Consider the following 25,395-nt stretch of genomic DNA (forward strand, 5'->3'; position numbering starts at 1 on the left):
GTTCGTACCAAAGCTGCTAACGATTGAGCAGAAGCAACTCCGTTTGGAGATCGCACAGGACATGCTGGAGACTGTGAACAGCGATCCCAGCTTCCTCAACACAGTGATCACTGGCGATGAGTCCTGGGTTTATAGGTACGCTGTTCACAGTCTCCAGCATGTCCTGTGCGATCTCCAAACGGAGTTGCTTCTGCTCAATCGTTAGCAGCTTTGGTACAAACTTCGCTGAGATTCTCCTGAAGCCCAAATCCTCCTTCATAATGGAATGAACGGTGTTGAATCTTGCGGATCGTTTCCACTTGGGAATCGCCAAGCTTTACACAAAATTTGATGCAGTAGCGTTGTTCAAGTTTTTCCGTCATTTTGTCAAAAACGAAAATCCGACGGCGCTCACTTACATGTCCTCACTCATCGGCGGTCTGCCGTCGAATATGACAGCTTCTGCAGGTGTGAAAAAATTCACGCGTGTGCTTTAGGATCGCCTACATACGTGCACCAATCAACGCCTCCCTAGCTTCTTCTTTTTTACGCACGAAAAATAAAGGTCGGATACTTTTTGAACACACTAAGTATATACACAACAACAACAACAGGCATTTTAAGGCCATTTTCCCTGCAAGAGTGGGGGTTAGTCTTGGGGTCCCCATGACAATGTTATCCATTTTGCCCTATTTTCTGCATCTCCCCTTGTTAACCCCCTTGCCCGCATTTCTTCTTCGACCATCTTTAGCCAAGTCTTTCTCGGTCTTCCCCGTCCTCTACTTCCTTCTACATTCATTTCCATCACTCTTCTCAAGCAGTCACTTTACTTTCATCCTTCCTCAACACATGACCAAACCATCTCAACCTGTTTCTCTTCACAGCATCCATCACAGGCTCTATTCCCATCATCTTTCGCAATTCATCATTTGTCTTCCTCTCTCTCAACGATACTCCACACATCCACCGAACCATTCGCATTTCCACCCTTTCCAGCCTTCGTTGCTGCTCAACGTTCATTACCCATGTCTCACTCCCATAAATCATAACACTTCTCACACATGCAGCATACACCTTTCCCTTCAGCTTCAACGACCCTCCCCTCCTCGTCAGCACGCCACTCAGTTCCCGAAACTTCTTCCATGCATATCTCACTCGAGCAACCGTTGCCGAGTCTGATCCACCTTCTCCATTCAGCATGTCTCCTAGGTAACAAAATGTTTTCACACCTTCCAGCTTCACGCCATCTCCAAGATCCAACTCAACATTTCCTCCATCTGCAGCTCCCTGTGCACACTTTACACTTGAATGTAGCTGCCACACTGGTTAATGACCCTCTCAAACCACTACATTTTTGATGAACCCACTCAGCGCACATTGTACATTGAATGGAATTCACTCCGACACCCTTCCTGCACACAGCACACGGCCACTTCCCAGTTCTTTCCACCTCACCACATGCTTTACCACTTGCCATCACCTTCGTTTTTCCAATATTCACCTTCAGACCTTTTGTCTCCATACATTCCTTCCACTTGTTCATCTTTTCCTTCAATCCATCCATACTTTCTGCATTCAACACCAGATCAGCTGCATACAACAACTCCCACGGTAAACCCTCCTTTACGTTCTGAGCCAGCACCTCCATCACAGCTACAAACAGTAGTGGACTTAGTACCGACCCCTGATGCACTCCCACCTTCACCTCAAACTCACCACTGTTCCCGTCCTTCGTCCCTACAGCTGTGCGCGCTCTTTTGTACATTGCCATCACTACTCTGATCAACCACTCCTCCACTCCCAACTTCCTCAATGCCCATGTCACTACTTCACGTGGAACCCTATCGAATGCTTTCTCCAGATCAACAAACCCAAGAAACAACTTCTTCCTCTTCTCCATATACTTCTCCTGCAACTGCCTCACATATATATTATATTGCTCGATAGTGCCTAAGCCTTTTTGATTAATGACAGTTATATACAAGTACACATTCACATAAATAAATACAAAACAATCACCAGACATTTGAACACAAATAATAATCAAACATTTCCAGAAGCAGTTGAAGTTGGTGGTAAGGCTTTTTCTTCTTCCTGAACGTCATCATACTTAACTCAGAAACGTAATGAACGGCACATTCACCAGCATATATTCAACGAAAAGGTAAAATGCCGATTTTACATTTGTGATGGATTCTGATTTGGATGAAATTGCTTTTCCATTATATTCGCCCTCATTTCAAATATGTCAATGTTTCTTTTTCACTTGAGCAACCCCAAAGTCTTTTTCACTCCAGCTATAAACACTTTTATACTTTACTCGGGGTACAAATACAAACACAACTTTGTCTGGGGGGTAACATAGGCTATGTCGCCACGGCCTCATGCGGGGGTATGAGGCCCGGGAGAGGGGCGTAAATTATTTATCTATATAAATGTGTACCGTGTAGCGCCACCTGGTGATGGTGGCAGAGGGTATTGTAATTTCCTTTTTTACCTGGGCAACACCGAGGTTAAAACACTCTTTGCATGGGAAAATTTATCCTCCTTCCCTTCCCCCCTCCCCCAAAACAGAGGGGCCTGTCAATGCCACCCCTTCCCCCCCCCCTCCCTCCCACCCAAAATATGTATATGTAGTATATCTTCCCCCTCCCACTCCCCCCACTCCCTTCCTCACCCCTCCCTCGGCAACGCAGGGTATTCCTGCTAGTTAGATATAATTCTTCCTTGAGACTTGCTTTTGAAAATAAAAGTCACTAAAGGCAGTTATTGAGCAGGTAAATAAATCAGCCTTTTACACTGTAGTCATCCAATTTGACTAGATTTCCTTCCCTTGACATTTATTTTCCTGACATGATATCATCATAATTCAGAAAGCAGTGGCTCTGTATTTTAATTAAATTTACAAATTTTGTACTTTGTGCTCTACGCCAGTGAAATACCCTGAGATTACCTGCTGAGTGGCTGCAGCAGCAGAGACGACGATGAACTTGGGATGTAACGAGGCGGACTCAGTGGGTGTGTTTGGTGCAGATATCAAAGATGCTCCGCCGATGGCACCAGGCAGCTTTATAATGGTCGAGGTGCGCGTGGGGTTCTGACATAGCTGTCCAGTAGCCTGTACTACTCCAAGACTTGACTTTGGCTGGGACATTAGTTAAACAGCAGAGTCAGCGTGATGGGTTAATAAAAGAAAATAACATTTTGCTAAAACATTAGGAATTACGAGTGTTGCAACCACACCTGTGTAAAGGTGAGCGTAGTACGGTTGATTTGAAGGCCCTGAGAAGCGACCTGCGAGCGTGCTTTTATGACGTGTGTACATAAAAGAGACCCAAGGTACCCATACTCAGTGCGATATGCTTCCTGGTTATCCGGTGCTGGGCGCACCTTTGCCAGCAAGGAGGCACAGTGCTTCTGTAGGACACAGTGTCGACACCATGAAATAAGTGAACAGATAATGCAAGACGAAGAATACAATAAAAAGAAAAGAGTGGGCTGGAATTACCAGCAGCAGGTTCTGGACATGTTGTGCACCAATCTTGTCAATGTTGCTGATAATTGGACCGTCAAGAACTTGGCGGATACGCTCCCCCTCTACTGCCATACGTTCCAGCACAAGAGTTTTTATTACCTGATCAGTCACGGGAGGTTTATTTCAATTTAACAAGACAAAATGAATTTGAACAACGAGCAGAACATCAAAGAATGGATCATTTTAGACAATACCTTCCAAATGAGCGTGCTACACTAAACTGGTTGCTGACAGTAATACATGCATCACAAATTATAGACGTGCAGACTTGCGATTGTGAAAAGGCAGTTTCAAATATAAATACCTCTAATATAGTTCTAACTAGAAAGAGCAATCAGATTGCAGACGTTCACCAGGACTTGTTTTGTGTGGTACGTTTTGTGTGGTATGCTTTGTGTGGTGTGTTTTGTGTGGTACGTTTTGTGTGGTACGTTTTGTGTGGTGTGTTTTGTGTGGTGTGTTTTGTGTGGTGTGTTTTGTGTGGTGTGTTTTGTGTGGTGTGTTTTGTGTGGTGTGTTTTGTGTGGTGTGTTTTGTGTGGTGTGTTTTGTGTGGTGTGTTTTGTGTTTTGTGTGGTGTGTTTTGTGTGGTGTGTTTTGTGTGGTGTGTTTTGTGTGGTGTGTTTTGTGTGGTGTGTTTTGTGTGGTGTGTTTTGTGTGGTGTGTTTTGTGGGGCGTATTTTGTGGGGCGTATTTTGTGAGGTGTTTGGGTGCTGGTGTGTTTGTGTGGTGTGTAGATGATGCACTATTGAAATATGAGTACGTATATTAATTCCGCACTATTGAAATGTGAGTATATATACAGACTTGGCATTTAATATGGAATGTTTTTTTTGTGGGGGTGAACTTACTTTTCAAGATGACTTAGAACCAAAAGTTCATTGGAATTATGTTGAAATTGTTCGAGATTTTGTTAATGTGACCTTTAAAAGAAACAAAAACTACATTTGACATTTCGAAGCAAATAAATTGATCCTTGAAAGTGATGTAAACTGATATCGAACTCAATTCATGGACAGTACTGTGTTAAACTTCTGTGCGTTTTCCAGAAGTATCTTTTTATTTTGCACAATAGCCAAATTTTTTTTTAACAAAAACAAAAGTTAAATTACGACTGGGATTACGGACAGTAAAATTACAGTTCAGTACTTCGTGTAACCCCCACGAGCATTCAGGAGAGCACGTACACGTTGAGGCATGCTGTTCACGAGATTTGCCAAGGTTTGGACAGGAATCGCTTGCCATGCAGTTACAATAGCCTGCTGCAATTCACGCACAGAGGCACGCTGCTGGTCCAAGTTGTCGATTTGATGTGTTAATTCTGCCCACAAGTTCTCTATCGGATTCATATCCGGGGACATGGCAGGCCACTCCATATGCTCTACACCACGGTCAGCAAGAAAGTGTTGGATCATGCGAGCACGATGAGGCTGTGCATTGTCATCTTGGAAGACAAAGTTTCCTCGAAAGGCTGCATGAACAAATGGAAGCAATGTTTCTTCCAGAATGGCCCTGTGCTTGAACTGGTTCAGGTTTCCATTCAGAACAACCAGGTCAGTTTTGCCCCATGCATGAAAAGCAGCCCAAACGGTCACCCCACCACCTCCAGCTTGGACTCTTGGCACTATACAATCTTCGTTGTAGGCTTCATGCACTTGTCTGCGCACTCGGACGCGGCTATCTTGATGATAGACCAGAAATCTGGACTCGTCACTGAAGATCACGTGATTCCAGTGTCCTGGCTGCCATTGACGGTGCTCTCTGGCCCACTGCAATCGGCGCTGGCGGTGTTGTCTGGTCAGACGTGGCTTTCTCAGGGGACGTCTGGCACGATAGCCTGCTTGAACCAGTCATTGGTTGACTAGCCTTCTGGATACAGGCACATTTGTCAGTTGCTGCCACTCAGCCCTAAGCCGATTAGCTGACTTGGTACGGCCATTGCGGACTAACCGGTGCAGCTGGCGATCATCCCTCCTTGTGGTTCTGCGGGGGCGTCCTGGCCTTGGTATTGGAGTAGGGACACCCCTCTGAGCATTTCGTTTCAGGATCTTTGACACCTGACCTTGAGTGATGCCATACTGCCGAGCAATAGCACGCTGTTTCATGCCGGAATTTCGTAAAGCCACCACTAAATGACAAACAGCATTGTCGAGTTGACGGACCATCTCCAGGGAAGCGGCAATAACTTTTGTAGACGTGCAGCAGTTGTTTTCCACTAATACAGAACGCAACAACCCTTATATACCCGATTGTGAGGCCAATCGTCAAATGTACCTGTCCATACATTTTGTCATGCCACCTGTGATATAATCCTGTTATTGACTTCTTGCTGGTACAGACAATCAGTGACATGGTTCTTTTAACAAAGAAATCACCGAAGCGTAAAAGAAACTCACCAGATTGATATACCGAGTTCAGAAAGTAAACCCAAGTCAAGAAAAAAAAAAATCCATATTAAATGCCAAGTCTGTATATTAATTCCGCACGATTGAAATGTGAGTACGTATATTAATTACGCACTATTGAAATGTGAGTCTATATATATATATATATATATATATATATATATATATATATATATATATATATATATATATATATATATATATATATATATATATATATATATATATATATATATATATATATATATTAATTACGCACTATTGAAATGTGAGTATATATTAATTCCGCACTATTGAAATGTGAGTATATATATAAATTACGCACTATTGAAATGTGAGTATATATTAATTCCGCACTATTGGAATGTGAGTATATATATATTAATTCCGCACGATTGAAATGCGAGTACGTATATGCACCCCCACCTTCACCTCAAACTCACCACTGTTCCCGTCCTTTGTCCTTACAGCTGTGCGCGCTCTTTTATACATTGCCATCACTACTCTGATCAACCATTCCTCCACTCCTAACTTCCTCAATGCCCATTGTTGTGAAAATCAATCAAGTCCACAACTTTGTCCCATAGGTAGGTTTAATAACAATCAGATGTCTGGCATCATCCTGTAGAATACAATCAAGCAATATATATCAGGATCGGGGCATCGTATAGGAAGGATCGATAATATTAGTCAATGCAAGCAAGCCTAGAATGTCTGCATGTACGTACCATCCGAGTCTACATGTCATAGAGTAAATGTCGCAGGAGTGGTCCGGAGTCGCTGACGTCCGAGGTCTTATAGACGCCTCTCAGTGGTTTAAGGGAGCATCACACCTGGGTTCAACTTTGATACATTTTCACTACATTCTCCCCGCCGTTAGAACTACACTGCCGCTAGGCAGGAAATAAGCATGCATCAGCCTAAATTGATTAGTGTTGGCAGTCCATGTCAGTCGGTCCATCCGTAGCGGTCAGGGCGGCGAATTGCCCCACCAGCACGGGTCCGGAAACTACCGGGTGCGACATCCCCAAGCCCGGATACCCTGCATCGGAGTAGCCGCTGGAGGCTGGTGTCGGAGGGGGCACCACAGTGCCTTCAGGCAGGGGTGTCTCTGGCGACGGGAGGGACGGCAGATGCTCCATAGGCGGAGCATCGGGAGACACCATAGACTCGTAAATCGGTTCGTCGATGTCCCCGTAAGGGTCGATGACCCCACATGGGGCGAGATGGCGTACGGAGACGGTGGACTCACGTCCATCTGCCATCATTACGCGAGCATACTCGGGATTAGCCTGGAGTACCTGCACCTTATTCACTAAGGGATCGTACTTGCTCGTGCGAACCGCACATTTGAGGTAGGCCGGCCCCGGCTCAGCGAGCCAACTAGGTAAAGATCGGATACTACCCGAGCTTCGTGGGTGGTGGAACAACCGTTCGTGAGGAGTCTGGTTGGTAGCCGTACATAGTAGAGCCCTGATCGAGTTCAGCGCCGCAGGTAGTGACCAGGCCCATTTATCTAGGCCTCGGCCGAGGGTCCTGAGGCTTAACATGACGGCCCTCCATATAATCCCATTGAAGCGTTCAACCTGCCCATTCGCCTGTGGTCTGTACGGGGTGGTATAGCTAGAAGCGACATTATTCTGGAGCAGGAATCTCCTCACTTCCTGGGACAGGAACACCGCACCCCGATCTGTATGCACGTAGGCCGGCCGTCATATCTGCGCACGTGAAAGCAAAAGGGAATCGCGAGTACTCATTAACGATAGTGAGCAGATAACGAGAGTTACTCGACACCGGCAACGGCCCTTTGAAATCCATCGCCAATCTCTCCCACGGTCTAGTAGCCCTGACCAGCGTCCCAATGGGAGGGTTGTAAAAACGCGGTTTGAGTTCCGCACATACAGCGCAGTCGTGACAGACCCGGCGGATGTCCTCAACCGAGTACGGCAGGTTACCACGACGCACGAAATGAGCGAAACGCGTCACCCAGGATGACACATAGTGTCGTGCAAAGCGTGCAGACCCTCCAAAGATATGAGACCCGCACACGTAGCCGGCCTCGATAAGGCGTCGGCGACCAGGTTATCCCTCCCCGGGGCGATATTTGATGGTGTAGCAGAAGTCGGCGAGTTCGATACGCCAGCGCGTGATTTTCTCATTCTTAATGCGTTGAGCATGTAAGGTGTCGTACATAAACGCAACGCTCTGTTGGTCCGTGATGATTTGGAAGCATCGTCCGAGCAAGTACGGATGCCAATGCCTAATCGACTCGACGATCGTGTACGCTTCCTTTTCGACAGACGAATGCCTCCGCTCGGCGGAGGTGAGAGTCTGTGAAAAGAAAGCCACAGGGCGCCCTCCCTGGGAGAGAGTCGCCGCTATCGCATGATCCGAGGCATCACTTTCCAAGACAAAAGATTTGCGCTCGTCGATCGTCGCCACAGCGGCGCCAGCGATATCGGACTTAAGGCCCCGAAAAGTAGCCATGGCGGCAGGGCTCATGGGGAATGCTTCGCAGGCCACAAGTGGGTGGAGTTTCGCAGAGAAATTTTGCACCCACTTAGAATAATGGGCGAACAGCTTCAACGAAGCTCGATCGCAGGGCGGGGCCATATCGAGCAAGGGTCGCAGACGCTCCTTATCTGGAGCAACAGAGCCATGGGTCACGGTGTACCCCAGAAGATCTATCGTGCACATGGAGTAACGACACTTAGCCTCATTCATGGTTAGGCGATACCTCTGCGCGACCTCGAGGAAGCGCTTCAGATTAGCATCATGATGCCCCTAGTCATGCCCGCAAACCGTAAGATTGTCCAGATATACAAAGACATCTGTCAAGTTCTCCTTAGCAATTAGGTCGTCCATAGCCCTCTGAAAACAGGCGACCCCGTTCGTCACCCCCAAAAGGTAGTCGGGTGAACTGGTATAACCGTTGACCTGATTCAAAGGTGGTATAGATGCGATCGGCCCCAGAGATGGGGATCTGATGATATGCACTACGCAGATCGAGAGTGCTATAGACCGAGTACTGGGCCACCTGTCGAACCAGTGCGTCCATCCCCGGTAGAGGGTAGGCATCCAGCTGTGTAAATCGATTAATCGTCTGCGAATAGTCGATTACCATGCGTTTGCGATGCGCTTCACTTCGCACCACTAAGACCTGGGCCCGCCACGGCGACCGGCTAGCTTCTATGATACCTTCCTTTAAGAGCTGGGCCATTTCCTCCGCAATGAATTGCGCGTCTGCTCGTGAGTAGCGCCGTGATTTTACCGCTACAGGTGTGCAGTCCGTGGTCATGTTGGGGAACAGCGAAAGAGGCTCAATTTCCATGCCTGCGAGTGCACACACAGTAAGCGTGTCAGTCCCACCAAATTCCATTTCCAAACGTCTATTTCGCTTAAGAAAATCATGTCCTAACAGAATATCAGCACATAAAGTAGGTAAGACCATGAGATGTACATCTGGAAATATGCGTCCCTTTATCACAAGCTTCAATCGACATTCCCCTTTTGTGCTGAGCCTAAGCCCTTGGGAGGCCATAAAGATCCGTCGTGTTGTCCCAAGGATCGGCCACCCATGTTTTCGCACCAGTCGATGATCGATATAACTATCTGTGGACCCCGTATCGATTAAAGCCCGAGCAAAAATGCCTTCGATCAAAAGTGGGATAATGGCCTGAGCAAGGCCGGGTGGACCGGCAGATATTGAGCCATCCGAGTGAGATGATCGTGCCTCACGTGTAGATCCAACGCCGGCTACAGTTCTCCGGCCGTTCGAGCAGCCTCCGGAGGGCGCTCGTGTCAAGCGCATAGTTTGCCGTGCCAAAGCAGGAGCTTGTAGTTCGTACGAGCAGCCAGCGGATGGCGCTCGTGTCACGCGAGAAGGGTCGAAGCCAACTGTAGTTTCCCGTGCCGAAGAAAGAGCTTGTAGTTTGTACGAGCAGCCTTCGGATGGCGCTCGTGTCACGCGGTGAGTCTCAAAGCCATCATGAGACGTTTGGATACCAGCCAAGGACGGTCGCTCGGCGTTCGGTCATGTTCGCGCCATTTGTTTTGGCGGCCCGATGAATCTCACAAAGGTCGAGCGCGCAGCCAGGGGCCCACGAGGAGGAGCGCCGCTCATCAAAGCCGGGTGAGGCGCCCCGCTCCGTGCTCGGCCCGTTGGCTCGGCGATAAGCCCATTCAGGGTCGCGCGAGTTTGTTTGCCCCGCGCAGCCTTTCGGCAAACTTTTGCAAAATTCCTTTTGTCGAACACAAATGACATATCGCTTCCCGAGCCGGACACGCAGACCTGGGATGTTGTCGATTTCCGCAGAAGTAACACGTAGCATTTCGTCCAGGCTTTGGTCCTGCCGCTGCGGCTGCCGCCAAGCCGGAATCCGGGTCCTCCTCGGGAGAGGCCAGGGGTTCCGGCGAGGTCGAGTCCGCTCCCGCATCCTCGGCGGTAGCTCTCTCCGGTCGAGCGTGTTGAGAAGTCCCCGCAACGACACGTGTGTGGTCATAGGCGTTAGATTGTTCCCGGGCCTCAGTGTATACGTGTGCCAGCCGTAGAGCTTCCGTGAACGTCAAGTCCGCTGTTTCCAAAAGTCTTTGTCTAATGGTTGAAGAGCTGATCCCAGAGACAAAATAATCGCGGACAAGATCATCTTGGACTTGCTCATGAGTGCGTACCTCCGGAGTATTGTCTGCAAGTAGACGTCGCAGCTCTTGGGCGAAGTGGTCCAGCGTCTCAGTGGGCTGTTGACTCCGCGTTGCGAGCAGATGCCGGGAATAGACCACACTACGCTTCTTAATGTAAATTCGTTTCAGCTCCGTCACAGCTGCATTGTACGTCGTACACTGTTCGATGCCCCTGTAGACGTTATGGTGTACTTTAGTCTGCAGCACGTCCCGTTTCGTTTCATCAATGACAACGGCGTCCTGGGCTTTGAACTGATTGTCCAGTGTCTTGAGCCAATGCGTCAGCTCCGAGCCCGAATCCGCTGCTTGTGGGTCGGCGCCGAATATCGGCACCTGGATCATCCTGTGTCCCGCCATGTTCGCCTCTTGTTCTCGAGTGGACAGCGAGATTGATTGTTATTAAGTGTTGTGAAAATCAATCAAGTCCACAACTTTGTCCCATAGGTAGGTTTAATAACAATCAGATATCTGGCATCATCCTGTAGAATACAATCAAGCAATATATATCAGGATCGGGGCATCGTATAGGAAGGATCGATAATATTAGTCAATGCAAGCAAGCCTAGAATGTCTGCATGTACGTACCATCCGAGTCTACATGTCATAGAGTAAATGTCGCAGGAGTGGTCCGGAGTCGCGGACGTCCGAGGTCTTATAGACACCTCTCAGTGGTTTAAGGGAGCATCACACCTGGGTTCAACTTTGATACATTTTCACTACACCCATATCACTACTTCACGTGGAACCCTATCGAATGCTTTCTCCAGATCAACAAACCCAAGAAACAACTTCTTCCTCTTCTCCATGTACTTCTCCTGCAACTGCCTCACAATAAAGAGCGCATCTGTCGTTCCTCTTCCTGGCATAAATCCAAACTGCATTTCGTCAATATTCACTTTCTTCCTTATCCTCCTCTCCAACACCCTTTCCAATACCTTCATTCTATGCACTATTGAAATTACATTACGTTACATTACATTACAATTACATTACATACATACATACATTACGCACTATTGAAATGTGAGTACGTATTGTTGCGGATATGGGATTTGCATCCATCCATATCCGCTTGTAAATATTCCCCTATTTCCTCAATACTTCCCAACTATCCCCAATCCCCCATTCCCTAGTCCCATTTTCTGTAAACAACACTCTGTAGACCCGACCTCCCCCTATTTCCCCCATTAAATGTCGCATCCAGGTCCACCGCATCTCACGTAGACAACTATAGGACATCTTGCTAGTTATTCTTAGTCTATGTCAGTTAAGGACTCGTTTCCATTAATTCTGACCCTTCGTTGCACCAGAATGTGATTGTATGGCACCGTTAGGAAGTTTAGGACCTCCCAATACCTCCCCGCAGCTCTTCCTCACGGTTCAGCAACAACAACAACAACAACAGCAACGGCGGCGGCGTGCACAGGGAGTGCGCGTCCTCACTCCGGCTTGGTTGGTAGGGGGTGTTGGGAGGGCATGAGGCCTTCCCAACGAGCCGCCATCGACCATGTGCTCGACGGGGTTACCAAATAGGGCTCCCTGTCAGCTCCTCGTCAAGGGCGGAGCACGGTAACCCCCGCACCCAATGGAAGCGGCGGACCGGCCCCAGGGGGGCGGAGCCAACCAGCCGAGGGCGTGTCACTCCCCGCTGAGCATGCGCAGGAAGAGGGAGGTGACGTCAGATGCGCGCTGAGCTTGGAGCAAGCAAGACGTACCCTCCGAGCGCTGTGAGGCCTCCCCGCATCTCTGGACTGGACCGTGCTTTATCCTGTCCCCGAGCCAAGGTGCACCTTGTGCTATCGACTACCTGTCCCTTCCTGCCATCAATCCCTGTGTAAGTCAGCCTTGTTCCATTTGTCTGTGGTCTGTCTGGGATAAGATAAGACTGTAATTAAGTGCCCATCTCTTCTGTGTCTTTACCTCACTACCTTGTAATCTACCCCCTTTTCTCCACCATGGTAATTATACCCTCCTCCGGAGGTCTTGAGAACTGTACCCCTGGCGTCGTTTCATCTATCCCAGTCGTTGTGTCCTTTCCATCATTGATTTAGCATAGCGCGATTTGGTCAACGTCTGGGTGGAATCGGGGTCTAGTCGGGGAATAACTGTTCGGTCGCGGTCATACCAACCGCTTGGTCAAAATAACATCTAAACCGCGTCCGTAACAGTATATTAATTCCACACTAGTGAAATGTGAGTACGTATGTCAATTACAAATGTGAGTACGTATATTAATTACACTTTCGTGAAATGCGAGTACATATATTCATTCCATACTAGTGAAATATGAGTATGTATGTTAATTACACCATAGTGAAATGTGAGTACATATATTAATTACGCATAAGTGAAATGTGAGTATATATATTAATTACACACAATTACAGCCTGAGTATGTCTGTTAATTACGTACCTTTGAATGCGAGTACATGTATTAAGAACATACTATTGAAATGTATACATGTCTAATAAATACGTACAATTAGAACTCGAGTATGTCGATTAATTATGTCTGTTATTAATCAAGTAACATACATACCAGCACACAAAACTTCCTGGTGAGGGTCTGCAATCTCCAATAGTTCTTTCTAGTTTTTAGTCCATAATTTTGAGAAGTGATGATGTTATTGGGCACAATGATGACAAATATATTTAACCATAAACCAAACTTCACAAACACTTTGCACTAATTTTGAGCTCTGACGTACGTCTTGGCCAAGTTCGGCCAGGCCAGCGATGCATCCGTAGCGAGTGGTCCAGGGTGTCTTGTCATCGTGGAGGCTCTGGGGTCGGAAGTGTTACAATGGTACGTGGGGAAATGGTGATGCAACGTGAATTTACTGGATTCTGCATTAAACATACACCGAAAGGTAATTGAGCAAACACTATCATAATAGCACAAATCAATATGAAAACAGACATACATCGTCTCTATCTGTCTCTCTCAAAACAGCTCCAACCTTTACAAATGTCTTGGTGGTCCGAGACTGGATGTTATTTGTCGTGCTGTTGAAGTTTTTGCAAATCTGAGCCATGAGGCGTGCAGCAAAGTCACGCAGCGCCCAGTGGTTATCGACGTCGGGACGAAGACATAGCTGGCGGCTCACGATGCAAGTCAGCACTGCAGGAACAAGCTCATGCAGCTGGGAAGGGGTAGAGAAAGGGAGGGAAAGATAAACAGGAGGAACACAGACATGGAAGAAAATCCACTGAGCCAGTCTTGGAAGTGCAAAAAAGGCTACGAGTGCACAGACCTCAGATTGAAGTCCAAATTTTGTGAGCAAGTACAGCTAGAATGGACCATGCTCACATATTTCTCCAGGTAGAGGGTTTGGTTGTCCAGCAGAGCCTTAGCCATACGCATTAGGTAGATCAGCAGGGCCAAGTTGTTCTGTGCCACATTCACTCGCACCTACCATACATCGTCATAGAAAGAAATCACATTGAATGAAGGTGAACAAGGCAAGATGGTGTCAGTAAATTAACCCTAAGATACCCACTTGAGAGACGTACCCCCTCAGAAATAAAGGTGCTAAAACGGGGAAGCATCTGGTACAGGCCTGGATCAGTGGCGATGCTCTGTAGAGCTTCCTGCAAGGACAAAAGTGGCATATTTATGAGGTCCACAAAAGTGGCACAAGGGTACTATGATTTATTGGTCTTTAGGATACAGAAACAGCAAAAGAGTGCAGAAAGTGCAAACAACAATCCTTGGCTGGAAATGTCGCCTTTCCTCTCTTAAAGAAATATAGTCATGTGACAGTTATTTGACAGCACGGGGCCATAATAATTTATATTGCCGGGATACTGAATAAACAGTCCTTCCTTGGCACACCTGAGCTCCTCACCACATACAAGGCTTTCATCCGCAGCTCATTGGAATACTGCTCTCCCCTCTGGGCTGGTGCTCCTGCCTCACACCTAGCTCGTCTTCACGCTGTTGAAACCAAAGCGTTCAGAATCATTGGAATCTCCCGCGATGACGCTATCTCCGAGGGCCTTTCACTTACTCACCGCAGGCAGGTTGGTGGTCTTTCCGTCTTCTACCGACTCCTCTCCGGCCTTGCTCCCCCAGCTCTCTCTGGGCTCTGTCCCCCAAATATTCCTGCAGGTCGCACAATATCTGCCTGCAACCCTCTTATGGTTAAACTGCCAAAATCAAGACTCTCTGCTCACCTTCACTCCTTCATTCCTCTTTTCTCCCGCCTGTGGAACAAACTCCCTCACTCTCTTCAATCCCACTCCTCCCTCCAGGTCTTTAAAACTGCTGTTCACCACCAGCCTCGTCCTGGAGGCGGGGTTGCTATCTTTATCAAAAACTCTCTTCCTCACTCGCCCTGCACTGCACTCTCTCCACCTCACCCCCAGGAATACCTCTGGCTACGGCTTCCCCTTCGCTCCCACCTCTTGTTCATATGTGTGTTGTACCGTCCACCAAACAGTGATGACTCCATCTACATCTCGCTGTCTGATGATATGGACCAACTTCTATCTACTCATCCCAACTCTCTCTTCCTCATATGTGGTGATTTCAACTGTCATCATGCCAGTTGGCTGGGTGTGGGTACCTCTCTCACCAGCCATGGCTCCTCAGCAAAGGACTTCTGCGACTCACTGGGACTGACACAATCTGTCAATTTCCCGACCCGGATCTCAGTCAACGGAACATCTTCTCTTCTGGACTTGGTTATGACTAACTTCCCTGAAAATGTCTGCTGCTCTTCTTCTGCTCCGATCGGAACATCTGATCATGTCCTTGTTAAAGTGGACATCTCTCTGACCATCCTCAGGGAGCCTGCTCAGCGTCGACGAGTCTGGCATTTCACTCAGGCCAACTGGCACGGTCTTCAAGCAGCCATCAATCATCTGGACTGGTCTCCCATCTCTACCACCTCTGACATCAACTCATCCTGGGAATTCTTCCAAAGTAAATTGCTCTCTCTCATGCACAGATTTATCCCATCTCGTCTTCAGTTGTCATACCCTTCCTCCCGTCCATGGTACACGGAATCTTGTGGTGAGGCTGTTGCCCAGAAACAACTTGCCTTCGTCTCCTGGAAAGCAAACCCAACGGAAGGAAATCTCATTTCCTTTCACAAAGCCCGAAACAAGTGTGTGTCCACCCTCAGGAGAGCCAGGAAACAATATCTCTCCGTTCTCAAGACCGAACTCTCTTATCTGTCTCCCTCTTCCAAATCCTGGTGGCGTCTGGTCAAATCCGTTTCTGGTGTTTGTTCCCCCTCCATCCCCTCCCTTACCTCAAACGGCTACACAGCTGACTCCGCACGTGAAAAAGCTGAATGCCTCAACTCTGTGTTTGCCTCTAAATCTTGTGTCCCAAACCCATCCCTCTCTGTACCCACCATACCCAGTCGTACCCTGCTGCTCCTGGACTCCGTGTCCTTTCCTCCTGACAAGGTGGAAAAGTTTCTGTCAACCCTCGACTCTGATTCTGCAACTGGACCCGACGGCATCAGCCCACGGGTCCTAAAATCCTGCTCTGCTGCTCTATCTCACCCTCTCTCTGTTCTCTTCACCCTCTCTTTTGCTCAAGGTCAACTGCCATCTGCTTGGAAATCAGCCAACATCACCGCTTTGCACAAAAAAGGTGCAAAAACAGATCCTAGCAACTACAGACCAATCAGCCTTCTCCCAATTATCAGCAAAGTCATGGAATCCATCATTGCTTCTGATATGAAATCTTTCCTCTTCTCCAATGGCTTGATCTCTGATCATCAATTTGGTTTCAGACCAGGTCACTCTACTCTGGACATGCTGCTTCTGCTGTCTCAACAATGGATGGAGGTCCTCAATGCCAAACAGGAAATTAGAGCTGTCTCCCTCGACATATCACGTGCCTTCGACACGGTCTGGCACCCCGCTCTGCTCACCAAACTCTCCTCCTTTGGTATCCATGGAAATCTCCACGCATGGCTGGCGGACTTCCTCTCTAGTCGTCGTCAACGTGTGGCCCTGAATGGGTTTCTCTCATCTCCTCTTCCTGTTCAGGCTGGAGTTCCCCAAGGCAGTGTTCTGGGCCCCGTGCTTTTTCTGGTCTTCATCAATGATCTCTCTGACTCTCTCGAAAATCCTCTCTATCTCTTTGCTGATGACTCCACTCTCTGCCGCTCCATTCCTCTTCCCTCAGATCGGCAGTCTGCTGCCTCCTCACTCTCTGAAGACCTGGACAAAATCACAGACTGGTCAAACAAGTGGAACATGTCTTTCAATCCTGACAAATCTCACACTCTTACTATGTCTCTCCGAAAAGATCGACTGGACAACCCTCCCATCTACTTTCTCAACAATCCTCTCCAAGAAGTTCTGTCGCTCAAGATTTTGGGTCTCACTATCTGCCATGATCTTTCTTGGGAAAACCACATTTCCAAGCTGGCCTCCAAAGCCAGTCGCCGACTGGGCATCCTCCGTCGTGCGAAGTCCTTCCTCGGCACACCTGAGCTCCTCACCACATACAAGGCTTTCATCCGCAGCTCAATGGAATACTGTTCTCCCCTATGGGCCGGTGCTCCTGCCTCACACCTAGCTCGGCTTCACGCTGTTGAAACCAAAGCTTTCAGAATTATTGGAATCTCCCGCGATGAAGCTATCTCTGAGGGCCTTTCACTCACTCACCGCAGGCAGGTAGGTGGTCTTTCTGTCTTCTACCGACTCCTCTCCGGCCTTGCACCCCCAGCTCTCTCTGTGCTCTGTCCCCCAAATATTCCTACAGGTCGCACAAGATCTGCCAGCAACCCTCTGATGGTTAAACTGCCGAAATCTCGGCTCTCCGCTCACCTTCACTCTTTCATTCCTCTTTTCTCCCGCCTCTGGAACAAACTCCCTCACTCCCTTCAATCCCACTCCTCCCTCCAGGTCTTTAAAACAGCTGTTCACCACCATCTCTTATCTTCCCCCATCCAAAACCTTGATCTTTTCTACCCCCGCTAATTCACCCCAGATCCACCTTGTTTGAAATTCCAACTTCTTTCCTGGAAGTCCTGGCAGTGTCCATATGTTTTATACCTCTCCCACTGCCCCCTTCCCACGCCCCCCCCCCCCAAAGCCCTCGCCCTCTCTCAGATCTCTCGATGTCTCCATGTCTCTCGGTCCCTGCTCTCAAATGTTGTGTTTGTGTCCTTCCCCCTCTCTCCCCATCTTGTCTACCGCTCCCTATGTTATATGTTTTATGTGTCGGTTTGTCTTTCTGTGTGATTAATGTTCGCTCTTTCACGAGCCTCGATATTGTATACAAAAAAAAAAAAAAAAAAAAAAAAAAAAAAAATCTCTTATCTTCCCCAATCCAAAACCTTGATCTTTTCTACCCCCGCTAATTTCACCCCAAATCCACTTTTTTGAGGTGACTTTTGTCTTCTTTCCTGGAAGTCCTTGGTGTCCTTGCGTTTTATACCTATCCTGCCTCCCCCCAGGCTAACCCCCGCTCTAGCAGGGAAAATGGCCTTTTAAAATGCATGTTGTGTTGTTGTTGCCTCCCCCCAGGCCCTCTCCCTCCCACACATCTCCCGATGTCCCTGCTCTCAAATGTTGTGTTTGTGTGCTTCCTCTCCTTCTCTCCCCATCTTGTCGACCGCTCCCCTTTTTATATACTTTGTGTGCTTGTTTGTTTGATTTGTCTGTTTGATAAATGTTAGCTCTTTCATGAGCCTCGACTCTGTATACAAAAAAAAAAAACAAAAAAAAAAAAACAGGAGCTCGCCGGAGAAACCTCTTGATTAAACAGACCAATTGTCTTATTCTCTTATTGTCGAGCTTTAATTACACAATTAATTATTGCGTTCATTTTTTATTTATACTCAGACCCAAGGGTGAGTACCAATTCACTGGTAATTCCCTGCGTGTCGCAAGAGGCGACTAACAGGGTTGGCGGCAGGAAGGGCATCCGGCCATAAAACATTGCTTCAAAAAGGGGACCACGGTGCCCAAAAAAGGCCAACACTCGTTCTGCGGGGAAAAAGGGCCTCTAAAGGCGGTTCTACTCAGACCCTAGGGAATTTGGTGTGATTAGGGGCCATTCAAAAATTACGCAACGCATGGGGGTGTATGTTTAATCATTACGGAGTGCTACAGGGGGATGGGTGCTTCCAGTATCGTATGTAATGCTAAATGAATCAATGGCAACTTTTGTTCCAGGCACCCTTTACTAAAGATGCAAGTATTCAATGATACATGTATTCAATACATTAATGATAAAACAAATCGCTTTGTCTAAACGTCATCTTCCCATGGTAGTCATCGAGTTTGAAGATGGCATGGGTACACCCATTAGTAATAGTGGTGTACCCATGCCAACAGATAAACGAGGTTGATTTTTCTCCGACACGGCAGCTCAGATGCCATGGGGTTGCTTTTTCATTTCAACCCATGTTTTCACAACTATGAGCTGAACGTCCATTTTGGATGTTTCTGGGTGAGCTTTCCCGTAAGCTTGAATGAGATTCCAGTACAGCCTTTCTCTTTCAGCAAACCATTTGACCTTAGAATCGAGAGAGTTTCAATGGAACTGTTCATTGAAGAAAAAGCGACGTCACTTCCCTGAGAAGATGTATGTTATGTTGTATGTTCATTATCCTTTTAATTGGCGATTTTATTAAAACGTGTTTATATTTCGCTAGGATCTGTGCAATATAAAATGTTATGAAATAATAATGAAGGTGAATTGTAAAAGTACAAAATTAATATTAGATTAATGAACAAGATTAAATCATTAAAGTGATTTATGTGGGAAAATTACACGCCCAGACCAGGAATCGAACCCAGGTCCTCTGGAAAACCGTACCAGTGCTCTGCCATCTGAGATATCTGGGCGACCCTGACTGAGCGTGCAACAATTTTGACCGAACAATTATATATATATATATATATATATATATATATATATATATATATATATATATATATATATATATATATATATATATATATATGTATATCTGAGGCTAGATTGGCTCGTACCAAGCGATAAAGTTATTGGAGCATGGAATGAAGGTATTGGAAAGGAGGATAAGGAAGAAGGTGAAGATCGGCGAAATGCAGTTTGGATTTATGCCAGGAAGAGGAATGACAGACGTGCTCTTTATTGTGAGGCAGTTGCAGGAGAAGAACATGGAGAAGAGGAGGAAGTTGTTTCTTGGGTTTGTTGATCTGGAGAAAGCATTCGATGGGGTTCCATGTGAAATCTTGACATGGGCATTGAGGAAGTTAGGAGTGGAGGAATGGTTGATCAGAGTAGTGATGGCAATGTACAAAAGAGCGCGCACAGCTGTAAGGACGAAGGACGGGAACAGTGGTGAGTTTGAGGTGAAGGTGGGAGTGCATCAGGGGTCGGTAATAAGTCCACTACTATTTGTAGCTGTGATGGAGGTGCTGGCTCAGAACGTAAAGGAGGGTTTACCATGGGAGTTGTTGTATGCAGATGATCTGGTGTTGATTGCGGAAAGTATGGATGGACTGAAGGAAAAGATGAACAAGTGGAAGGAATGTATGGAGACAAAAGGTCTGAAGGTGAATATCGGAAAGACGAAGGTGATGGCAAGTGGTAAAGCATGTGGTGAGGTGGAAAGAACTGGGAAGTGGCCGTGTGCTGTGTGCAGGAAGGGTGTCGGAGTGAACTCCATTCAATGTACAATGTGCGCTGAGTGGGTTCATCAAAAATGTAGTGGTCTGAGAGGGTCATTAACCAGTGTGGCAGCTACATTCAAATGTAAGGTGTGCACAGAGGGAGCTGCAGATGGAGGAAATGTTGAGTTGGATCTTGGAGACGGCGTGAAGCTGGAAGGTGTGAAAACATTTTGCTTCCTCTGAGACATGCTGAATGGAGAAGGTGGATCAGACTCGGCAACGGTTGCTCGAGTGAGATATGCATGGAAGAAGTTTCGGGAACTGAGTGGCGTGCTGATGAGGGGAGTGTCGTTGAAGCTGAAGGGAAAGGTGTATGCTGCATGTGTGAGAAGTGTTATGATTTATGGGAGCGAGACATGGGAAATGAAAGTAGAGCAGCAACGTAGGCTGGAAAGGGTGGAAATGCGAATGGTTCGGTGGATGTGCGGAGTATCGTTGAGAGAGAGGAAGACAAATGATGAATTGCGAAAGATGATGGGAATAGAGCCTGTGATTGATGCTGTGAAGAGGAACAGGTTGAGATGGTTTGGTCATGTGTTGAGGAAGGATGAAAGTGACTGGTTGAGAAGAGTGATGGAAATGAATGTAGAAGGAAGTAGAGGACGGGGAAGACCGAGAAAGACTTGGCTAAAGATGGTGGAAGAAGAAATGCGGGCAAGGGGGTTAACAAGGAGAGATGCAGAAAATAGGGCAAAATGGAGAAGATTGTCATGGGGACCGCAAGGCTAATCCCCGCTCTAGCAGGGTAAATGGCCTTAAAATGCATGTTGTTGTTGTTGTATCTGAGGGTGTGGATATTTCTTGGATATAATATAGTGATCGTGTGTGCATAATAAATAGAGAGGCAGGAGTTTACCCCACCGATTGGCTCCACGATTATCCAAACACACTCATGGGCATTGGATTTGTTTCATTCACCATGCAAGCTCTGAGGGAGCGGGCATCTTCCAAGTAATATGTGCTATACCAAATGGGCATGTGACGCAGTAAAGTTTACAGTTCCTCCGTTGAACGGTTTTCGACATACAATCAATATGTGTGTTACGTGCTCCTCCCCAAACCCCGGCCACGGTGTACCTCCGAGCCCTGAAAGGAGTCACGGCAGAAAGATGTGCTATTAGGTGTGCCAATGACCAATGATGAAACCACACCAATCAATTGTTACCAAAACCAAGTATTGTATTAAAACCACACAATAATAACAAGTAACGCACGTACAAGAAAGCCTCACTTGCACAGCAAACACCATATAATTTCTATGATGGTACCACCAATTTCCTGAATCAATAACTCACGGTATTCCCACGTGAGCAATGGGTAACACCCCCCAAGGCCAAAGTCACTGTGTCACGATACCAGGCCAAAGTCGATCCCCTTGGCTCTCGCGATCACAAGAAAAGGTCGTACTGAGACCTGAACCCAGAACGGCTAACAGTCGACGCTGCAGACGAGCCGGTTGGTGAGGTGTCGGGCCGACGTCGGTCCGGTAAAAGTTCACCCAAAAGGCGACTGGGAATTCACACCTTCGGTTCACCAGACAATGATGCTGACATGAACGATCAGCGGCTCCCAAGCGGAGAATAGCGAAGAACCGCGAGTTCCAAAGCGAAATCCATGACACACACGAGAACCAGGCGAAGGGCTGGTGCGAGGTGAAATGGCTGGTGCGAGGTGAAATGGCGGACGGGCCGGTAATGGAGGCGTACTTGCTCTCCAGCGATGATTCACTTTCGGAACCAAAAGCAAAACCCGTCACGCAGGTTTATCTGCCACAACAATAACGACACCGTCACAGGAATCCCTTTCCCGGGGAAACCAATATTCGCTCGTGACCAATGTCCACCAGCGTCCGCTCGACACCTCGAAGCAGATAGGCCTTCCTTTCCCGATCTCACTCGATCCGCTCGCCCGCCGCTTCTTCTTCTTCTGTTTTCCCTCACCCATCTCGTTTTCCTTCTGAGACTATTTTTACCTTCAAAGACAGTTATCTCCATTTCACACTCAAACTGTAACAATAATAGTACATGAAACTAAAAATGCTTCAAGTGGATGACAACCACAAAGACGGAAGTGACGAATCCGTAACATGTGCCATATCAAATGGTCATGTAACTTGTGGTAGAGCTTCAATTTCCTCCATTGAACGGTTTTGGATGTACGCTCTTAGTAAAATGCGGGCACAGGGTATTTAAGGGTCTTCGGGTGAGTTTAAGGGTGTTCGGGCTATTTAAGGGCTTCGTTCTTAAGGGTCTTCAGGGTCTTTGAGGTCCTCTGGGTCTATGGGGTCTTATGAGGTCCACCCTTATGAGTGGAGGGCTTGTCTTTCCCTCCCCAACGCATAAAGACATACTAACCCAAAATAATGAGATGGGGCTTGAAATAAGGGATAATGTTCTGCTTTGAAATAACTATTCTAAGGGACCTGTATGGTGGTTGCCATTACTTATTCGAGGTTTCCCAAAACTGCAACAATATATTTCACTTGAGTAAGTGAAAGAAAAAATAAAGCAATAACCACGTTTACTCACTGCACGCTTGGCTTCGCAAGAGCCAACACAAGCCTCGGTGATTTCCTTGTAATATAGCTGCTGCTCCACGGAGAGCTCATGAGAACACCGAGTCTTGATCCGTAACATGCCGCCTTCCAGTACACCAGATTTATGCTTCTCCTTGTTGGGCGCTGCTTCAAAATAAGTTGACATAAATTTGCCCAATTATTAACCGAATGCTTCACAGAGCAAAATAAAAGTGAACAGAAATGAAATATTTTCAGTGAAGATTTTTAAAAACTGCAATGTTTGTGGCTGGAACGTTGTTGGAAAAGCACAAAGAGATCTGTAGGGATCTTTAAAGAAACAATGCCGAGCAAATCAGTTGAGAAATTTGGAATCATCGTTACATTTCAGCTCAGAAGAACAAGTTGAAACAAATACCCTCAAGAGGTAAAGATCGAAGAAGATAATTGAAAAGGCCAAATTCTTCCACTTCAAATACACACGGCTTATTAAATTTAAATAACATCCTCATGTTCCATTAGTACTCTTTAATCGAGCCATCACAATGGTCTCATTTGTGTGCATGAACATCACCCTCATTCCTCTGAAGACCAATGCCAGGAACTGACCCTTTCCATCTGCAGGAGTTGCCTCCTGTCCCTTTAAGCCGAATTTGCTGCCACCATCCAGCTGCCCAGGTTTCATGATGCGTAACGGCTCTGTCGACTCCTTCTTTTGCTGTTCTTTGGGGACTGCACAGCACAAACAAACACCATGATTTACCTTAAACACTGCATACTTTTGTTTCCATGCATGAATTAGATCATAATACAAATTTAAAAAGAAACTTGATATCAACCTGACCAAAAGTTGCACAAAACCACCATCACAACAGCATTCCATAAGGACAACAAAATGATGGCATTGGAGGAAGTACTTTTGACAGATTGGAATTGCTCATGCCTTTGGGTGAGGATTTGAACCACAGATCATGATGATGCAAATACAAAAGTCAATCACGATTGGTGGGATTTGTGTAGATGTTGACCCCTCACATCCAAGCCAGAATTAAAGTGTCAGCCTTGTCACCAAAGTGTCAAGGAATACTGATGCCTTATCCTTTTCCATTGCTAATTATCAGACCCCATTCCCCATTCTCAGACCCCATGCTCAGACACTTGCTCGAACATAAATCCATTCAGCAGTGCTTCAATCGAACATGACACCACTTTAGCGCAGCAAATGCAGGCATGGCTGGGCATTCACATGAATGTCAGACGCATTGTACGACCCTTTATGCTTGCCCTGTCCTCCCCACTGTCTCCGAGACATCAGAAGCCAGCCCCGGCATTCCTGCAGCCAATCACAATAGCCGGATCACAGTGCGCCAGCCAATAGCCGTGGAATGCGACAGGAGCTAGGGCGATAAAGTGCCTGGCAGAGTTCCGAGTGTCAGTTCGGAAATTCTCCGGGGGAGTTGAATTCCAAGGGTCAGCTTGAAGTTCAGCAACAGTAGTCCTCAGATTTTGGAGTTGGTTGGTCAATTGAACAAAGGTGGTGATTGAGTGAAGGGGTCGAGAGTCCGAGGTGGGCCACGCCAAGTGCCGGTGTCCGAGGAACGCAACAGAACGAGTGCTGAGAACGCAGCAGAGCAGGTGCTGAGAGCGTCAAGCGGATTGGGTGTGGAGATGCAGACTTCCATGCGTGGTTTACCACCTCCTCGCTGACAGAACCTCCCTTACTGACTTTGTTAAAACCAACCACAAACTCTCGAGCATCAAGATAATCAACAGAGATTCTCCTCAGAGCAGACTTCCATCCCTATACATCTTAAACACGCATCTTACATCCTTGCACCTTCCATCGCACACACCTTATTGAATCCATATGGTTTTGCGGAGTGTCAACAGAGTTCACAACAGTCCTTTTCAGGACTCGCACTACATGAAACCGCACACCTCACTCATCCGCACCACACATCCTGTTAGTTACCATGTGAGCTGCCCAGCTTCATACTTTGCTACTCGTAGGAGCTAAACTTCACTCCTCTATCTATCAATCTTTCTTATCCCCTTCTCCCGGGATGCTTGAGGTGCCTGTGTGTGTAAAAGTTGTGATAAGATTTTTTAATTTTTTTTTGTATACTGAATCGAGGCTCGTGAAAGAGCTAACATTTATTTCACAAACAAACAAACAAAACAAACCAGACAAACAAAATATACAAAAAGAGGGAGTGGAAGACAGAAGGGTAAGCACACAACCACAACATTTGAGAGCAGGGAGAAGTGTGGGAGGGAGAGGGCTTGGGGGCAGGAGGCGTGGGAGGGGCTATTGTGCTTAGGGGTAAGATATTTTTTATTTTGTAACACTACCTGATTTTATATACGTGCCTTTGCTAAATCCTCATAAACTGCTTTCCAAACTGCCCAGTCATCTCTTTCCATTGGTTAGGCTAGACCATAGTGTGTAATAGTGACAGGGAGTTCTACCCCGCCATTTTGTTATGGTTAGACAATAGCAAGTGTTCCACTAATGGTATTGCTTGGCCATTCTGATTGACAGCAGTGGAGCGCTGGGAACCACAGTCCTTATCTGGGGTGATTCATTTGCTGGGAAGGTAAAGTGGGGATTGGAACACTACCTAAATTAAGCATCTCAGACTGCGTC

At 47.0% G+C, this 25,395-nt stretch overlaps 1 protein-coding gene across 2 annotated transcripts in view; it reads right to left on the reverse strand.

The window, feature by feature from the left end:
• TAF6 (TATA-box binding protein associated factor 6) overlaps positions 1–25,395 on the reverse strand; it is a 37,739-nt gene that overhangs the window by 4,690 nt on the left and 7,654 nt on the right. Inside the window, exons 5-13 of one of the 2 annotated variants that reach the window (XM_068129024.2) lie at positions 23,358–23,480; positions 22,762–22,913; positions 14,111–14,188; positions 13,908–14,009; positions 13,558–13,740; positions 13,306–13,380; positions 3,488–3,613; positions 3,223–3,396; positions 2,933–3,124 (exon numbers count right to left, since the gene is read on the reverse strand). In XM_068129024.2, coding sequence (XP_067985125.2) covers positions 2,933–3,124; positions 3,223–3,396; positions 3,488–3,613; positions 13,306–13,380; positions 13,558–13,740; positions 13,908–14,009; positions 14,111–14,188; positions 22,762–22,913; positions 23,358–23,480 — 1,205 coding nt within the window. Of the gene's footprint in view, positions 1–2,932; positions 3,125–3,222; positions 3,397–3,487; positions 3,614–13,305; positions 13,381–13,557; positions 13,741–13,907; positions 14,010–14,110; positions 14,189–22,761; positions 22,917–23,357; positions 23,481–25,395 lie in introns of both variants that reach the window. The other variant, XM_068129023.2, reaches the window with a different exon arrangement.

Source organism: Myxine glutinosa, chromosome 9 (genome assembly GCF_964187855.1).
Source record: "Myxine glutinosa chromosome 9, kmMyxGlut1.1, whole genome shotgun sequence".
Lineage (NCBI taxonomy): Eukaryota > Metazoa > Chordata > Myxini > Myxiniformes > Myxinidae > Myxine > Myxine glutinosa.